We start from the raw sequence: 16,295 nt of genomic DNA, 5'->3' as shown, positions 1-16,295 counted from the left end.
CTGGACTGATGGACATTTTGAAGTGGGGACAAAGTTCTGAGACAAACACCAGGAAATGCGATGGAACCCAGCGGAGGTCATGTGACCGGCGCCGACTCAGCAGAACATGGACCAGAACCGAGTCTGAGGAGGAAAGACTTTACTGAAGAGACGCTGCAGGACCAGGGACACACTGTATGTACAATCCAGCTCAGAAGAGGACCCCCCCCTCCACCCCCCCCCACCCCTCCACCCCCACACACACACACAGAACTGCTAATACACCAAGGCTGGAGGAGCTGTGGGCGGAGTCGGTGTTTCCATAGAAACAAGCAGCCTGACAGACAGGTGTAAGGTGGAGGATCAGAGGGTCAGGGATGGGGTCAGGGGGACGGGGACGGGGACAGAGGGTCAGGGTCAGGGACAGGGACAGGGACGGGGGTGTGAGGTGGAGGGTCCAGCTGAGTTTCATGTTCCAGATAAATTTCTTCTTCATGACTTTGGTTCCGTTCAAACATCTTCAGAACGTTAAATTAAACCAGAGAGACGGAGACAGACAGACTGTACAATATCTACATGAAGACACGCCTGATGGGACAGGCAGCAGCCAATCAGCTGCAAGATGTCCACCTGTGGGAAAAGCACAGTTGGTCCAAACGCTGCTGTTGTCCAACAACCCGGTCCGGTCTGAGGGAAAGACTCAAAACGATAAATAGTTACTAAATATTTTACATTTACAAAAATATACGAAAAAAAACTAAAGTAAAAAAAAGTAAAGCAAAAAAAGTTATTTAATTTTTTTTTTTTAGAAAACTTTGTTCTGAGATGAGAACTATAAAGACGCAGCCCAGAGACCAACTGCAGCGCCACCCCTCTGAACGACCAATCAGGAGCCTGTGCTCCCTCACCGGCCCCGCCCCCTCCATGCTCGTCCCTCCTCCACGACCACAGGTCGCAAACACTGGCTCACCTGCCTCAGGGGGCGGGGCCACAAGCAGGAACAGTTCAATAGAAACAATAGCTGCCTTATCGACCAATCACGGAGCCCGTTGTCATGGAGACCAATCAGAAAGTGTCTGGCGTCCTGGTGTCTGCTGGTTGTCGCCGCTTCTCATTCTCAATGCAAAGCTACCTTCAGGACGCCAACCAATCACAGGCGCCGACAGCAGCCGCGCTAAAAGGAGGGACCTCGTAACAGCCAATGGGATGGCAGAGTTTGCCGAGGCCACGCCCCTGGCGGCAGGAAAGCATCGCGGGTTTGAAGTGAGGATGTGCTACAGGTGCTGGTGAGGGACAATCCAAGGAAAAACACACAAATGAAGCACCTGTTCCACAGGTGAGGGCGGAGTCACCACAAGCTCCGCCCTTTTCTACATGGTGGCAACCTTTTCTCGAGGACTGCTGCTACTGCCGCCACCGCCATTGTTGTTGTTGTCATGGTCGCCGGGAGACGTCACGCCGCCGGAATTCCTGTCAGAGGGTTTGAGGGCGGAGTCTCTGTCTCCGGGGACAATGTGGGCGGGGCCAGGTGAGGACAGACTTGAGGACCTCAACAGAGACGGGCGGTAAGCCGCCGTCAGCTGGGACAGACGCTCCGCGGTCGGAGGCCACTTGACGAAGCCGGCGTCGTTCTGCAGGAAGAGAACCGCCGTCCCGTGGACCGCCCGGTAGTACATGTCCTCCCTGGAACACAGGACAACGCTGAGAGGCGAGGGCACCACACCACGACTCTACACCGTAACAGTACACCGAAACAGTACACCGGAACGCAGAGCACCGCAACACTACACTGTAGTGCAGTACACTGTGACACTACACTAACAGTACACTGTAACAATACACTGTAACACTGTACACTGCAACACGACACCATAACACTATACACCGTAACACTACACTGTAACAGTACACTGTAATGCAGTACACTATAACACAGTACACAGTAACTGAGAGGCAGAGTGGTGTAGTACAGTGTACATTACACTGTCAGCGTACGTGTCAGCGTACTGACACTGAGACGCAGAGCGGTGTAGTACAGTGTCATACGGTGTAGTACAGTGTCATACAGTGTAGTACAGTGTCATACAGTGTAGTACAGTGTCATACAGTGTAGTACAGTGTCATATAGTGTAGTACAGTGTCATACGGTGTAGTACAGTGTCATATAGTGTAGTACAGTGTCATACGGTGTAGTACAGTGTCAAATGGTGTAGTACAGTGTCATATGGTGTAGTGCAGTGTCATATGGTGTACAGTGTCATATAGTGTCATACAATGTCATACAGTGTAGTACAGTGTCATATAGTGTAGTACAGTGTCATACGGTGTAGTACAGTGTCAAATGGTGTAGTACAGTGTCATATGGTGTAGTGCAGTGTCATATGGTGTACAGTGTCATATAGTGTCATACAATGTCATACAGTGTAGTACAGTGTCATATAGTGTAGTACAGTGTCATATGGTGTAGTACAGTGTCATACGGTGTAGTACAGTGTAGTACAGTGTCATACAGTGTAGTACAGTGTCATACAGTGTAGTACAGTGTAGTACAGTGTCATATAGTGTAGTACAGTGTCATACAGTGTAGTACAGTGTCATACAGTGTAGTACAGTGTAGTACAGTGTCATACAGTGTAGTACAGTGTCATATGGTGTAGTACAGTGTCATACAGTGTAGTACAGTGTCATACAGTGTAGTACAGTGTCATACGGTGTAGTACAGTGTCATACAGTGTAGTACAGTGTCATATGGTGTAGTACAGTGTCATACAGTGTAGTACAGTGTCATACAGTGTAGTACAGTGTCATACGGTGTAGTGCAGTGTCATATGGTGTAGTACAGTGTCATATGGTGTACAGTGTCATATAGTGTCGTACAATGTCATACAGTGTAGTACAGTGTCATATAGTGTAGTACAGTGTCATACAGTGTAGTACAGTGTCATATAGTGTAGTACAGTGTCATAGTGTAGTACAGTGTCATACAGTGTCATACAGTGTAGTACAGTGTCATATAGTGTAGTACAGTGTCATAGTGTAGTACAGTGTCATACAGTGTCATACAGTGCAGTACAGTGTCATATAGTGTAGTACAGTGTCATACAGTGTCATACAGTGTAGTACAGTGTCATATAGTGTAGTACAGTGTCATACAGTGTAGTACAGTGTCATAGTGTAGTACAGTGTCATATAGTGTAGTACAGTGTCATACAGTGTAGTACAGTATCATATATACTGTAGTACAGTGTCTTACAGTGTCATATAGTGTAGTACAGTGTAGTACAGTGTTGTACAGTGTCATATGGTGTAGTACAGTGTCATACAGTGTAGTACAGTGTCATACAGTGTAGTACAGTGTAGTACAGTGTCATATAGTGTAGTACAGTGTCATACAGTGTAGTACAGTGTCATATGGTGTAGTACAGTGTCATACAGTGTAGTGCAGTGTCATACAGTGTAGTACAGTGTCATATGGTGTAGTACAGTGTCATACAGTGTAGTACAGTGTCATATAGTGTAGTACAGTGTCATACAGTGTAGTACAGTGTCATATGGTGTAGTACAGTGTCATACAGTGTAGTACAGTGTCATACAGTGTAGTACAGTGTAGTACAGTGTCATATAGTGTAGTACAGTGTCATACGGTGTAGTACAGTGTCATACAGTGTAGTACAGTGTCATACAGTGTAGTACAGTGTCATACAGTGTAGTACAGTGTAGTACAGTGTCATATAGTGTAGTACAGTGTCATACGGTGTAGTACAGTGTCATATGGTGTAGTACAGTGTCATACAGTGTAGTACAGTGTCATACAGTGTAGTACAGTGTCATATGGTGTAGTACAGTGTCATACAGTGTAGTACAGTGTCATACAGTGTAGTACAGTGTCATATAGTGTAGTACAGTGTCATACGGTGTAGTACAGTGTCATATGGTGTAGTACAGTGTCATACAGTGTAGTACAGTGTCATATGGTGTAGTACAGTGTCATACAGTGTAGTACAGTGTCATACAGTGTAGTACAGTGTCATACAGTGTAGTACAGTGTCATACAGTGTAGTACAGTGTCATACAGTGTAGTACAGTGTCATACAGTGTAGTACAGTGTCATACAGTGTAGTACAGTGTAGTACAGTGTCATATAGTGTAGTACAGTGTCATACAGTGTAGTACAGTGTCATATGGTGTAGTACAGTGTCATACAGTGTAGTACAGTGTCATATGGTGTAGTACAGTGTCATACGGTGTAGTACAGTGTAGTGTACTGACAGACGCTGAGCGGTGTTCATGGTCTCCTGTACAGAGCAGCCAGCCATGCAGCAGGAAGCAGTGCATTGTGGGACTGGTACCTCTTACAGAGGTGCTGGCTCCCGGACCGGTACTCGTGCTCGTAGGCCGGGACGCTCAGCTGGTGGCGGAGAAAGCGACTCCCCTCCATGCGGGTCAGGGCCGGGGTCACGGGGTCGCGCCATTCAGGGATGAAGACGATGAACGACAGCGGCTCCGAAGACCGGTCCAACAGGTCCTGATGGAGACCGTCCGGAGTCAGTCCGGGGCCCAGAGACTCCCTGGTGTCCAGCGGAGGACTCACCTCGAAGTGCGTCACCATGGCGTCCATCAGCTCCTCGCAGAACGGCGGGTTGGCCTCAAACGAGCCGCTGGCCGGACAGAAGGACAGGAACGGCCTGCAGGGACAGTCACAGGGGGCTCAGGGGGGCCCGTCCAGGTCCCGGCCTTGGCCAAGTCCTTCCACTCTGAGAGAGTGTGTGTGTGTGTGTGTGTGTGTGTGTGTGTGTGTGTGTGTGTGTGTGTGTGTGCGCGCGTCCTCACAAGCAGGCTGATCACCTGCCGGCCAGCCAGCTGAACAGGCTGCTACTCAGTCCTCCAGGACCGCTACAACACCTGAACGCGGTCTGCACCAAGACCAGGACCGCTACAACACCTGAGCGCGGTCTGCACCAAGACCAGGACCGCTACAACACCTGAACGCGGTCTGCACCAAGACCAGGACCGCTACAACACCTGAACGCGGTCTGCACCAAGACCAGGACCGCTACAACACCTGAACGCGGTCTGCACCAAGACCAGGACCGCTACAACACAACTCCACTCAGCAGACTCTTGGGTCCAAAGCGACGTACTGAAACACTGAGGCCATTCAGGGCTCAGTGCCTTGCCCAAGGACACCTCGACCTCCACTTCATGCTGTTTCCAGTCGCTATTACAGCGGACCAAGCGTCCTGATCCAGAGGATTCCAGAGGATTCCAGAGGATTCCAGAGGATTCCAGAGGCCTGCTCATACTAGGCATTAACTAGGAGCGCAGCGGGGCCGAGGACCCCCGTCCTAACCCTGCAGTACTGCTGCATGCGGGTCAGCAGGTCCAGATCCCACTGCTCAGCGGAGCCCCTGCTGCACCAGAGTCCTGGAGCTGGAGGGCTCTGCAGGGTCTACCAGAGTCCTGGAGCTGGAGGGCTCTGCAGGGTCTACCAGAGTCCTGGAGCTGGAGGGCTCTGCAGGGTCTACCAGAGTCCTGGAGCTGGAGGGCTCTGCAGGGTCTACCAGAGTCCTGGAGCTGGAGGGCTCTGCAGGGTGTACCAGAGTCCTGGAGCTGGAGGGCTCTGCAGGGTCTACCAGAGTCCTGGGACAGTCCTCCAGTCCGTCCCAGTCCAACCATGTCTCCTGACATGCATGGTTCTGGACTGTGGGAGGAAGCCAGGGAACCCAGAGGAACACACACACACACACACACACACACACACACACACACACACACACACACACACACACACACACACACACACACACACACACACACACACACACACACACACACACACACACACACACACACACACACACACACACACACACACACACACACACACACACACACACACACCACGGGGGCGTCCTCTGGGGCAGGGGACGCTCAGTCCTCTGTTGAACGGGGGACAGAGCTGGACAGAAGCGTCTGTCCTGCAGGAACCGCTTCATGAGACAGAAAACCAGGAGCCCGTCCCGCTTCGGCGCGGAGTGCGCGCCGCGTGTCTGCTGGGTGTGGCGGCGGCGAGGAGTGCTCAGGAGTGCGTCTCACCCTCTGGAGCCGAAGAAGCCGTCGGTGTCGGGGAAGGCGGAGCAGAACTGCTTGAAGTAGCAGTTGAGCGGAGACGCGAAACACTCGAAGGAAACTCCAAACTGCCGGTTCAACGCCTCGAACACAGACACCGGCAGCGCCCCCTGCAGGCCTGTTCCCTCATTAGCACCACCACCGAACATCACCTGGAGAGAGAGAGACACTCATCAACACGCCCCACACGGCCGTGGCAGCGCAGAGGTCAGAGGTCAGCTGACCTGGTATCTCTTGAGGAGGCACCAGACTCTGGACAGGAACTTCTCGAAGCGAGGGTCGTCTATACAGCTGTACCTGTACAGCAGCTCCTGGAGGGACAGGTCAGAGACAGGTCAGAGACAGGTCAGGGACAGGTCAGAGACAGGTCAGAGACCGAGGTCAGAGACAGGTCAGAGACAGGTCAGGGACAGGTCAGAGACAGGTCAGGGACAGGTCAGGGACAGGTCAGAGACAGGTCAGGGACAGGTCAGGGACAGGTCAGGGACAGGTCAGGGACAGGTCAGGGACAGGTCAGGGACCGGGACGGGACAGGAGAGACTACCACGCCTCCGCCTGTAGCCGTCGTCACCACAGCTCCCCGTCCAGCCGAGTTTCTCAGTGAAGCATTCCTGACCTCTGACTAAGCCCCGCCCCCAAAACACACATGATTAAAACAAAGGACAGAAGTTTTCCACGTAAACGGAATATTTGGACTGTTTGCTGCTGATGCTGCTGCAACACCGGATTAATGAAGTCAGTCTACAAACGAAACGACAGCATTCAACTACCAACCGCTCAGACTCAGCATAAAACAGCCTGGAGTGTGTGAGAGCGAGGAGTGTGTGAGAGCGAGGAGTGTGTGAGAGCGAGGAGTGTGTGAGTGTGTGAGTTTATGTGAACGTGGAGTGTGTGAGTGTCTGAGAGCGTGGAGTGTGTGAGAGCGAGGAGTGTGTGAGAGGGTGGAGTGTGTGAGAACGTGGAGTGTGTGAGAGCGTGAGACTGTGGAGTGTGTGAGTGTGTGAGAACGTGGAGTGTGTGAGAGCGTGAGACTGTGGAGTGTGTGAGAGCGAGGAGTGTGTGAGAGTGTGAGACTGTGGAGTGTGTGAGAGCGAGGAGTGTGTGAGAGTGTGAGAGCCACTCTGCTGCTGCTTCCTGTGCTGTTGAAGAGCCGCTCCAGCTCGGTGACACCTGGACCTTCTCTCCAGGTGAGTCACGCTCATGAACTCGGAGTCCACAAGTTACTGAGACCCAACCCATGTAGCGGGGGCCACGGCGAGGGGGCCACGGCGAGGGGCCCACGGCGAGGGGGCCACGGCGAGGGGGCCACGAGGGGGCCACGGCGAGGGGGCCACGGCGAGGGGGCCACGGCGAGGGGGCCACGGCGAGGGGCCCACGGCGAGGGGCCCACGGCGAGGGGGCCACGGCGAGGGGGCCACGGCGAGGGGGCCACGGCGAGGGGGCCACGGCGAGGGGCCCACGGCGAGGGGGCCACGGCGAGGGGGCCACGGCGAGGGGGCCACGGCGAGGGGGCCACGGCGAGGGGCCCACGGCGAGGGGGCCACGGCGAGGGGGCCACGGCGAGGGGCCCACGGCGAGGGGCCCACGGCGAGGGGCCCACGGCGAGGGGGCCACGGCGAGGGGGCCACGGTGAGGGGCGAGGGGCCCACGGCGAGGGGCCCACGGCGAGGGGGCCACGGCGAGGGGCCCACGGCGAGGGGCCCACGGCGAGGGGCGAGGGGGCCACGGCGAGGGGGCCACGGCGAGGGGGCCACGGCGAGGGGCCCACGGCGAGGGGCCCACGGCGAGGGGGCCACAGCGAGGGGCCCACGGCGAGGGGCCCACGGCGAGGGGGCCACGGCGAGGGGGCCACGGCGAGGGGGCCACGGCGAGGGGGCCACGGCGAGGGGGCGAGGGGGCCACGGCGAGGGGGCCACGGCGAGGGGGCCACGGCGAGGGGCCCACGGCGAGGGGGCCACGGTGAGGGGCGAGGGGGCCACGGCGAGGGGCCCACGGCGAGGGGGCCACGGCGAGGGGGCCACGGCGAGGGGCCCACGGCGAGGGGGCTCCAGCGGGACATCGTCTCTGCACAGTCGCTCATTTCCGCTACGGTTCTTCATCCGTCGCCAGTGTTATCGAGAAGTCAGCTGGTCTCCGAGCTGCACCGCGTTTGTCCGAGTGACTTCATGAGCATGCACACCTGTAAATACGGTCCAGGTGTCAAAAAGCCACAGTTGCCCTTTAAAGTGATCTGAGCTGTGAAAACGGTCCGACAGTGTCTGAGACACGAAACAGCAGCAGCGATACGAGGCATCCCATAATAACACAGACCAGCTGTCGGGTTTGTTTTATCCTACAACCAAAACCTTGATACAGCACAACCATACTCAACCCAAACACACCCATACTCAACCCAGCAACACAATCATACTCAACCCAAACACAACCATACTCAACCCAAACACACCCATACTCAACCCAGCAACACAATCATACTCAACCCAAACACAACCATACTCAACCCAGCAACACAACCATACTCAACCCAGCAACACACCCATACTCAACCCAGCAACACACCCATACTCAACCCAGCAACACAACCATACTCAACCCAAACACACCCATACTCAACCCAGCAACACAACCATACTCAACCCAGCAACACAACCATACTCAACCCAGCAACACAACCATACTCAACCCAGCAACACAACCATACTCAACCCAGCAACACAACCATACTCAACCCAAACACACCCATACTCAACCCAAACACACCCATACTCAACCCAGCAACACAATCATACTCAACCCAAACACACCCATACTCAACCCAGCAACACAACCATACTCAACCCAGCAACACAACCATACTCAACCCAGCAACACACCCATACTCAACCCAGCAACACAATCATACTCAACCCAAACACACCCATACTCAACCCAGCAACACAATCATACTCAACCCAAACACACCCATACTCAACCCAGCAACACAACCATACTCAACCCAGCAACACAACCATACTCAACCCAGCAACACAACCATACTCAACCCAGCAACACAACCATACTCAACCCAGCAACACAACCATACTCAACCCTGCAACACACCCATACTTAACCCAGCAACACACCCATACTTAACCCAGCAACACAACCATACTCAACCCAGCAACACACCCATACTTAACCCAGCAACACACCCATACTTAACCCAGCAACACAACCATACTTAACCCAGCAACACAACCATACTCAACCCAGCAACACACCCATACTCAACCCAGCAACACAACCATACTCAACCCAGCAACACAACCATACTCAACCCAGCAACACACCCATACTTAACCCAGCAACACAACCATACTTAACCCAGCAACACAACCATACTCAACCCAGCAACACACCCATACTTAACCCAGCAACACAACCATACTCAACCCAGCAACACACCCATACTCAACCCAGCAACACAACCATACTCAACCCAGCAACACACCCATACTTAACCCAGCAACACAACCATACTCAACCCAGCAACACACCCATACTTAACCCAGCAACACACCCATACTTAACCCAGCAACACAACCATACTTAACCCAGCAACACAACCATACTCAACCCAGCAACACAACCATACTTAACCCAGCAACACAACCATACTTAACCCAGCAACACAACCATACTCAACCCAAACACAACCATACTCAACCCTGCAACACAACCATACTCAACCCTGCAACACACCCATACTTAACCCAGCAACACACCCATACTTAACCCAGCAACACAACCATACTCAACCCTGCAACACAACCATACTCAACCCTGCAACACACCCATACTTAACCCAGCAACACACCCATACTTAACCCAGCAACACAACCATACTCAACCCAGCAACACAACCAGAACCTGCTGGTCTAAACTGGGGGGTCCGAGGCGCAGCGTCCTGTCAATCACGACGCCATCTTGCTTACCTGATGAACACCAACGGTAGCTACTGCCAACAACGTCGCCGGCTAATCAAATAAGCTAGGTGGCGAAGCACGGTCCGGCGCCGGACGACGTGCCAGTGAGCAACAGCAGCATCGTACCAGCCCGAAGGAAAAATGGCAAACCGCCTCCCAGTCTCAACAGTCTTTATTTCAACTGGACAAAACAACAGAGCAGGAACACTGACTGAGCAGGACAGCTTCCCAGGCACATTTATGAAATCTGGGTCCAGGTCTGGTCCAGGTGGTTCAGGAGAGGGAAGCAGACCTGGGCCGGTTCGCCACAGCTAGACAGCAGCAGAGGAGGAACCGGGCAGGAGGCAGAATCCCTCAGAGCTGGAGCTGCTTCAGGAGAACAGCAGGACTGACCAGAAGCGAGGACCAGATGGACCAGAGCAGAGCGGGTCTGGATCAGCTGCTGGACCAGAGCGGAGCGGGTCTGGATCAGCTGCTGGACCAGAGCGGAGCGGGTCTGGATCAGCTGCTGGACCAGAGCGGAGCAGGTCTGGATCAGCTGCTGGACCAGAGCGGAGCGGGTCTGGATCAGCTGCTGGTGGGGAGGTCTGGATCAGCTGCTGGACCAGAGCGGAGCGGGTCTGGATCAGCTGCTGGACCAGAGCAGAGCGGGTCTGGATCAGCTGCTGGACCAGAGCAGAGCGGGTCTGGATCAGCTGCTGGACCAGAGCGGAGCGGGTCTGGATCAGCTGCTGGACCAGAGCAGAGCGGGTCTGGATCAGCTGCTGGACCAGAGCAGAGCGGGTCTGGATCAGCTGCTGGACCAGAGCGGAGCAGGTCTGGATCAGCTGCTGGTGGGGAGGTCTGGATCAGCTGCTGGTGGGGAGGTCTGGATCAGCTGATGGTGGGGAGGTCTGGATCAGCTGCTGGTGGGGAGGTCTGGATCAGCTGATGGTGGGGAGGTCTGGATCAGCTGATGGTGGGGAGGTCTGGATCAGCTGATGGTGGGGATGGTGTGGAAACCAGGAAGGATGAAATTTAAAATCCTTGTGAGATCCAGGGAGAGGGGGGTCTCTGTTCAGTGAAGCCAGTGGTCTCCAGCCCCGGTCCTGCAGAGCCCCTATCCAGCAGGTCTTGGTTCTGGTTCTGACTCCGCCCACAGCTCAGAGGGGAATTGCTAGTGAGCTCTGGAACTCTGCAGGTACAGGGGCAGAACACTGCTGCAGTGGGACCTGAAGGCCTGTGAACGTCGGGGATCAGTTTTCCCCACAGCCGCAGTAAACCCTGCTGAAGACGAGCCTTCAACCAAGCAGCCGCTTGTCGTCTCTCTGCTTCAGGTACAACCACAGAGGCTTCCTGGCGGCGGCGGCACGGCGCCGGCTGAAGCAGGGAGGGTCCGGAGGACCGGGGTGGAAGCACACGGCTCCAGTCTTCAACACAAACACACAACCTAAACACACACATGGCACAAAGTCACAACACTTTAACAGCTTTAATACTCCTGTAGTGAAAGAGGCGTGGCCAACATGCCGACTGTACGGTTCGCTCTGAGAAGCAACATTTTAAAGACGGCTGGTGTGAAACATCAGCAGAGCACGGCGCTAAGACTAAAATATATGAGCATGGCGCTAACAGCAAAATATCAGCAGAGCATGGAGCTAACGGTAAAATATCAGAGCATGGAGCTAACGGTAAAATATCAGAGCATGAAGCTAACGGTAAAATATCAGAGCATGGAGCTAACGGTAAAATATCAGAGCATGAAGCTAACGGTAAAATATCAGAGCATGGAGCTAACGGTAAAATATCAGCAGAGCATGGAGCTAACGGTAAAATATCAGAGCATGGAGCTAACGGTAAAATATCAGAGCATGGAGCTAACGGTAAAATATTAGAGCATGGAGCTAACGGTAAAATATCAGAGCATGGAGCTAACGGTAAAATATCAGCAGAGCATGGAGCTAACGGTAAAATATCAGAGCATGGAGCTAACGGTAAAATATCAGAGCATGGAGCTAACGGTAAAATATCAGAGCATGGAGCTAACGGTAAAATATCAGAGCATGGAGCTAACAGCTAGCTCACTGAGCACACACACCAGGCCCTCCTCTCAGTGGGAAAAGTCACCAGACACTCACCGTCTCCATGTCTTCCAGGAGATCGCCTCTGCAATGAACCACTTCAGCTGATCCTGCTGTCCTGGTCTTGGAGGGTCTTAAATGGTCCGGCCCTCAGCTCAGAGACCGAGACCCTTTAGGTTCCGTGTGGCTTCGTCCCACTCCGTCAGAATTCAACCGTGGGACAGAAACACGCAGCCTGCTGATGGACCGCGGCGCTGATCCCTGGACCTGTCCGCTGGGACCGGAGCGAGCAGCTGCAGTCCTGATCCCTGGACCCGTTCCACTGCAGTCCTGATCCCTGGACCCGTTCCACTGCAGTCCTGATCCCTGGACCCGTTCCACTGCAGTCCTGATCCCTGGACCCGTTCCACTGCAGTCCTGATCCCTGGACCCGTTCCACTGCAGTCCTGATCCCTGGACCCGTTCCACTGCAGTCCTGATCCCTGGACCCGTTCCACTGCAGTCCTGATCCCTGGACCCGTTCCACTGCAGTCCTGATCCCTGGACCCGTTCCACTGCAGTCCTGCATGCTCTCAGTGCTGCACTGAGCCGAGGCTTCATGGTGAAGCCGGACCCAGTCCCTACTGCCAGGAAGTACCAGGAAGTAAAGACACTGATAACACGCAGGACCGGAGTCCCCCACCCCCGCACCAGGATTCAGACAGTGGACAGCTGAGCGAGCAGCCATGAAGCGATCACTGGCCCGGTCTGGACACGTCACATCTCGCCTGGAACCCCGACTGAGTGGGTTCTGCAGAACTACCCGGTCCCAGGTACTACACCCTGAAGGAGAACCCCCCAGCAGAGGGAGTCCAGCTGGACCGCATGCAGAGGCCTGCAGAGTGTGTCCTGTGGAGACACTGACCAGCTTGCTGAAGTGTCCTCTGTTGACTTTGACCATCTCTCCTTTGAAGCGTAAACAGGCCATGTCGTTTTCGAAGTGCAGCTCCACTCGGGGGAGCGGCGGCGAGGGGATGGACAGACGGACGGGGTAACAGTAGACCAGGCGAGACTGCGGCGACGATTCACACACCTCTGTAACACAACGCAGCGTTAGAACACCTGATTTATGATCTCAGAAGCAGAAACGTACAGCTGGTCCAGAGATTGATGTGCTTCAGTATAATCTCGTTATCATGTTACTTCCTGTTTCACCACTTCCTGTTTCACCTGATAATGGTGTCACCTTTAGGCTGACTTACAATTTCACCTGGTCATAGTAAGCAATGACTTGATAACCAAATATAATGTGGTTGATCTTCTTGCCGGTTCAGTCAGACACAGATCAGGATAGATCCGCCCTAAACAGTCCTCAGTTCAGAAGAAACCTGAGAACGTCAACCGACATGCAGCTCGACTGTCGTCAGCCGTCCTGATGTTCTTCTCTCTTTACTGCTGTCTTCACAAATATGAACACCCTAATATTTGACAGCTGACCTTAAGGGACTGTTGCATGCATTAGTAAAGTCCAGAGGTGGGAGATTGGAGCCCGATCATTCATCTCCATGCCATGTTTCTGCCCTCACCATGTACCACAGACAGGCTGAGGAGCAGGGCTGATTAGGCTCACCTGGTGTGATACACGGTCAGAGCAAAGACATGGCATGGAGATGACTGGATCGGACTCCAATCTCCCACCTCTGGTAAAGTCACACTGACAGACTGGCTTTATTCAGTCGTTCAGGTTGAGCTTCAGTCCTGAGGCCCAGGAACAACTAGACAGTCGTATCGTCAGTCGCCAGTGAACGTGGGACCGCCATGAAAGATGGCAGCAGGCTACGAGAGCTTTCGACGACCATCAGGTAACTTCTTCAATCTGGAAACACACTTCTCTTCCTGACAGGACTGCAGTGTCCTCGACTGAAGCAGCGCTGCCAGTTTCAACCTGAAGCCTCCTGGTGAAACAACAGCCGACTCCACTGAACACGTCACCGCTGGGCACTGAAGATGGAGTACTCGTACTCAGTATCGGTCTGAATAATAATAATAATAATAATGCATTGGTTTTATACAGCGCTTTTCAGGACACTCAAAGACGCTTCACGCTGCATTCTTCATCCTCTGCTCACTGGGTGGAGCTGAGCTGCTGCTGTAGCCACAGCGGCCCTGGGGGGGGCAGCCTGACGCCGTCGGCCCCTCCCACCACCAACCATTCACTCACAACTTTCATACTAGGCAAGGTGGGTGAAGTGTCTTGCCCAAGGACACGACGACAGTTTTACGCCTGCGGGGATCGAACCGCCAACCTTCCGGTTATAACTCTACCAACTGAGCTGCTGTCGCCCCGTGAAAACAAGTGTTATCAAACATCCCCAGCCATAACTGCACCTGTGGTACAAACTGTAGCTATAACCATAGATATGTTACAGAACACTAGACGCCTCGTCAGCGCTGAACTCGGACGTCCGCAGAGGTCGGCCATCTTTGTACGGGAATCTGGCTCATGAAGAGACATGAACTGTTCAACAAGCTGTAACTCGCTCAAATTTCAACCGATTTTCAAACTGTTTGGTTTGTAATAAACATCAAATCTCTGTTAATGACAAGACATGCTTGATGAGCATGGCGTGCCCTAAATATATAAAATATATATCATATCCTGAATATTCATAATATTCTTCATATTAGGCTCCATGTTCAAATCCTGACACTGAGATATATTTATAGCTCTTATGAATAATTCAGACAAACCATACATGTTGATATTTTTAGCTTTGGATGGAAATATTTTAAGCTGTGGCAGGGCTGCAGTGGAGGCTGAAGATAAACTATTCACCCACCTGAAACTTCAGAAAAACTCAAATCTCATGAACCTCGTCATATTGAATATACTATATTTATCAATATAACATTAAACGGTAACCTTCCTCATTATTAAATCTAGTGTGAATGTATAATGTCCCCTATAGATTATTGAAACATGAAATTGTGCACCAGAAAACACACTGTTAAAAAATATTGAATCAGGTTTTGTAAACATTTATAAAAGGAGCTCAGAAAGTCTCAAGTCAAGTAATGGAATTACAGTCCCAATGTAATTAAGTAAATGAATAAAAGGCAACTGAGTGAATCTCTTGATCAACCAGTTTTTATATAACTCAGAGTCACAGCAGCAGCTGCCTTTTAGTGCTTTAAGATGTTCCACTGAAACATTTCTGCGAAATCAGAGTATAAACGCTGCACAGATCACCAGCCTCACCTTGATCCACAGAACTCTACAGCTTTCCCGTACTAAGATGGCCGCCCTCTGCGGACGGCGTGGAGTCTGCCGGGAGGCGTCGAGTGTGCTCTAGAACAGTGTTTCTCAAACTTTTTAAACTGAGTACCACCTCAGAAAAAATTAGGCTTTCCAAGTACCACCATTATGACCAAAGTAAAAAAAAAAAACACCCACAGGAAGCAGGTATATTTCTAGCAGTCTTGGTCTTTTTGTTTTTGTTTAATTCTGTCAGCCACAGTTTGCAAAGGCAGAACACTGGAACTGTCACACGAAGGGGCAACTCTCGCTCTCTCTCTCTCTCTCTCTCTCTCTCTCTCTCGCGTGTGCACACTCATGCAGCGTTGTTTGTTGCTAACGCTAGCAGATGCTGGTGATTCTTCGGCTACGCTGCTTAATCAGCCTCCTGACAGCCTCGTGTTGCTTCAGTGTCGTCAGCTTCAGCTCCAGCAGGGCTGCTGGTTCTATTCTCCTCCTGTTCTGCACTTCTTTTCCTCATAGCTCCTGTTTGGAGCCACGTTTGTAGAGTTTTGGGACCTCTCGTTTCACCTCTGCACGCTCATGACGGTGAAGCTCAGCTAGTTTAATCGTCGATGACTACTGCGTGACTGAACGTGAGCACGTCGCAGTCCAACACGTTATATTAGAAGAGAAAAACTGACTGTGAATAGCAGTGGATTTGACGTGTTTTAATTTGAAATTATTATGTATTTTGGTGATATTATTTGTTTCTGAAAGTTCTGACTTTTAACTAATCTTCAAAGAATATATACGTTTCTGTGATTCCCCCGCGTACCACTAGAGGGAGCTGACGTACCACCAGTGGTACGCGTGGAGACTCTAGAAGATATCTATGGGTGTAACTACACCTGTGGTACAAACTGTAGCCAGAACTACACCTGTGGT

At 52.5% G+C, this 16,295-nt stretch overlaps 1 protein-coding gene across 1 annotated transcript in view; it reads right to left on the bottom strand.

The window, feature by feature from the left end:
• Window positions 1-209: 209 nt before the first annotated feature.
• The window catches only part of pcif1 (phosphorylated CTD interacting factor 1), a 42,480-nt gene continuing 26,394 nt past the window's right edge, over window positions 210-16,295 (bottom strand). Inside the window, exons 11-16 of the mRNA XM_030087394.1 lie at window positions 13,038-13,207; window positions 6,333-6,419; window positions 6,076-6,260; window positions 4,571-4,664; window positions 4,329-4,504; window positions 210-1,662 (exon numbers count right to left, since the gene is read on the bottom strand). Of these exons, the coding sequence (XP_029943254.1) occupies window positions 1,350-1,662; window positions 4,329-4,504; window positions 4,571-4,664; window positions 6,076-6,260; window positions 6,333-6,419; window positions 13,038-13,207 (1,025 nt within the window). The 3' untranslated portion in view covers window positions 210-1,349. The remainder of the gene's footprint in view (window positions 1,663-4,328; window positions 4,505-4,570; window positions 4,665-6,075; window positions 6,261-6,332; window positions 6,420-13,037; window positions 13,208-16,295) is intronic.

The sequence above is a fragment of the Salarias fasciatus genome, unplaced genomic scaffold (genome assembly GCF_902148845.1).
Source record: "Salarias fasciatus unplaced genomic scaffold, fSalaFa1.1, whole genome shotgun sequence".
In the NCBI taxonomy this organism is placed as follows: Eukaryota; Metazoa; Chordata; class Actinopteri; order Blenniiformes; family Blenniidae; genus Salarias; species Salarias fasciatus.
The sequence above is the reverse complement of the archived record's forward strand: the minus strand, read 5'-3'. Positions and strand labels throughout refer to the sequence as shown.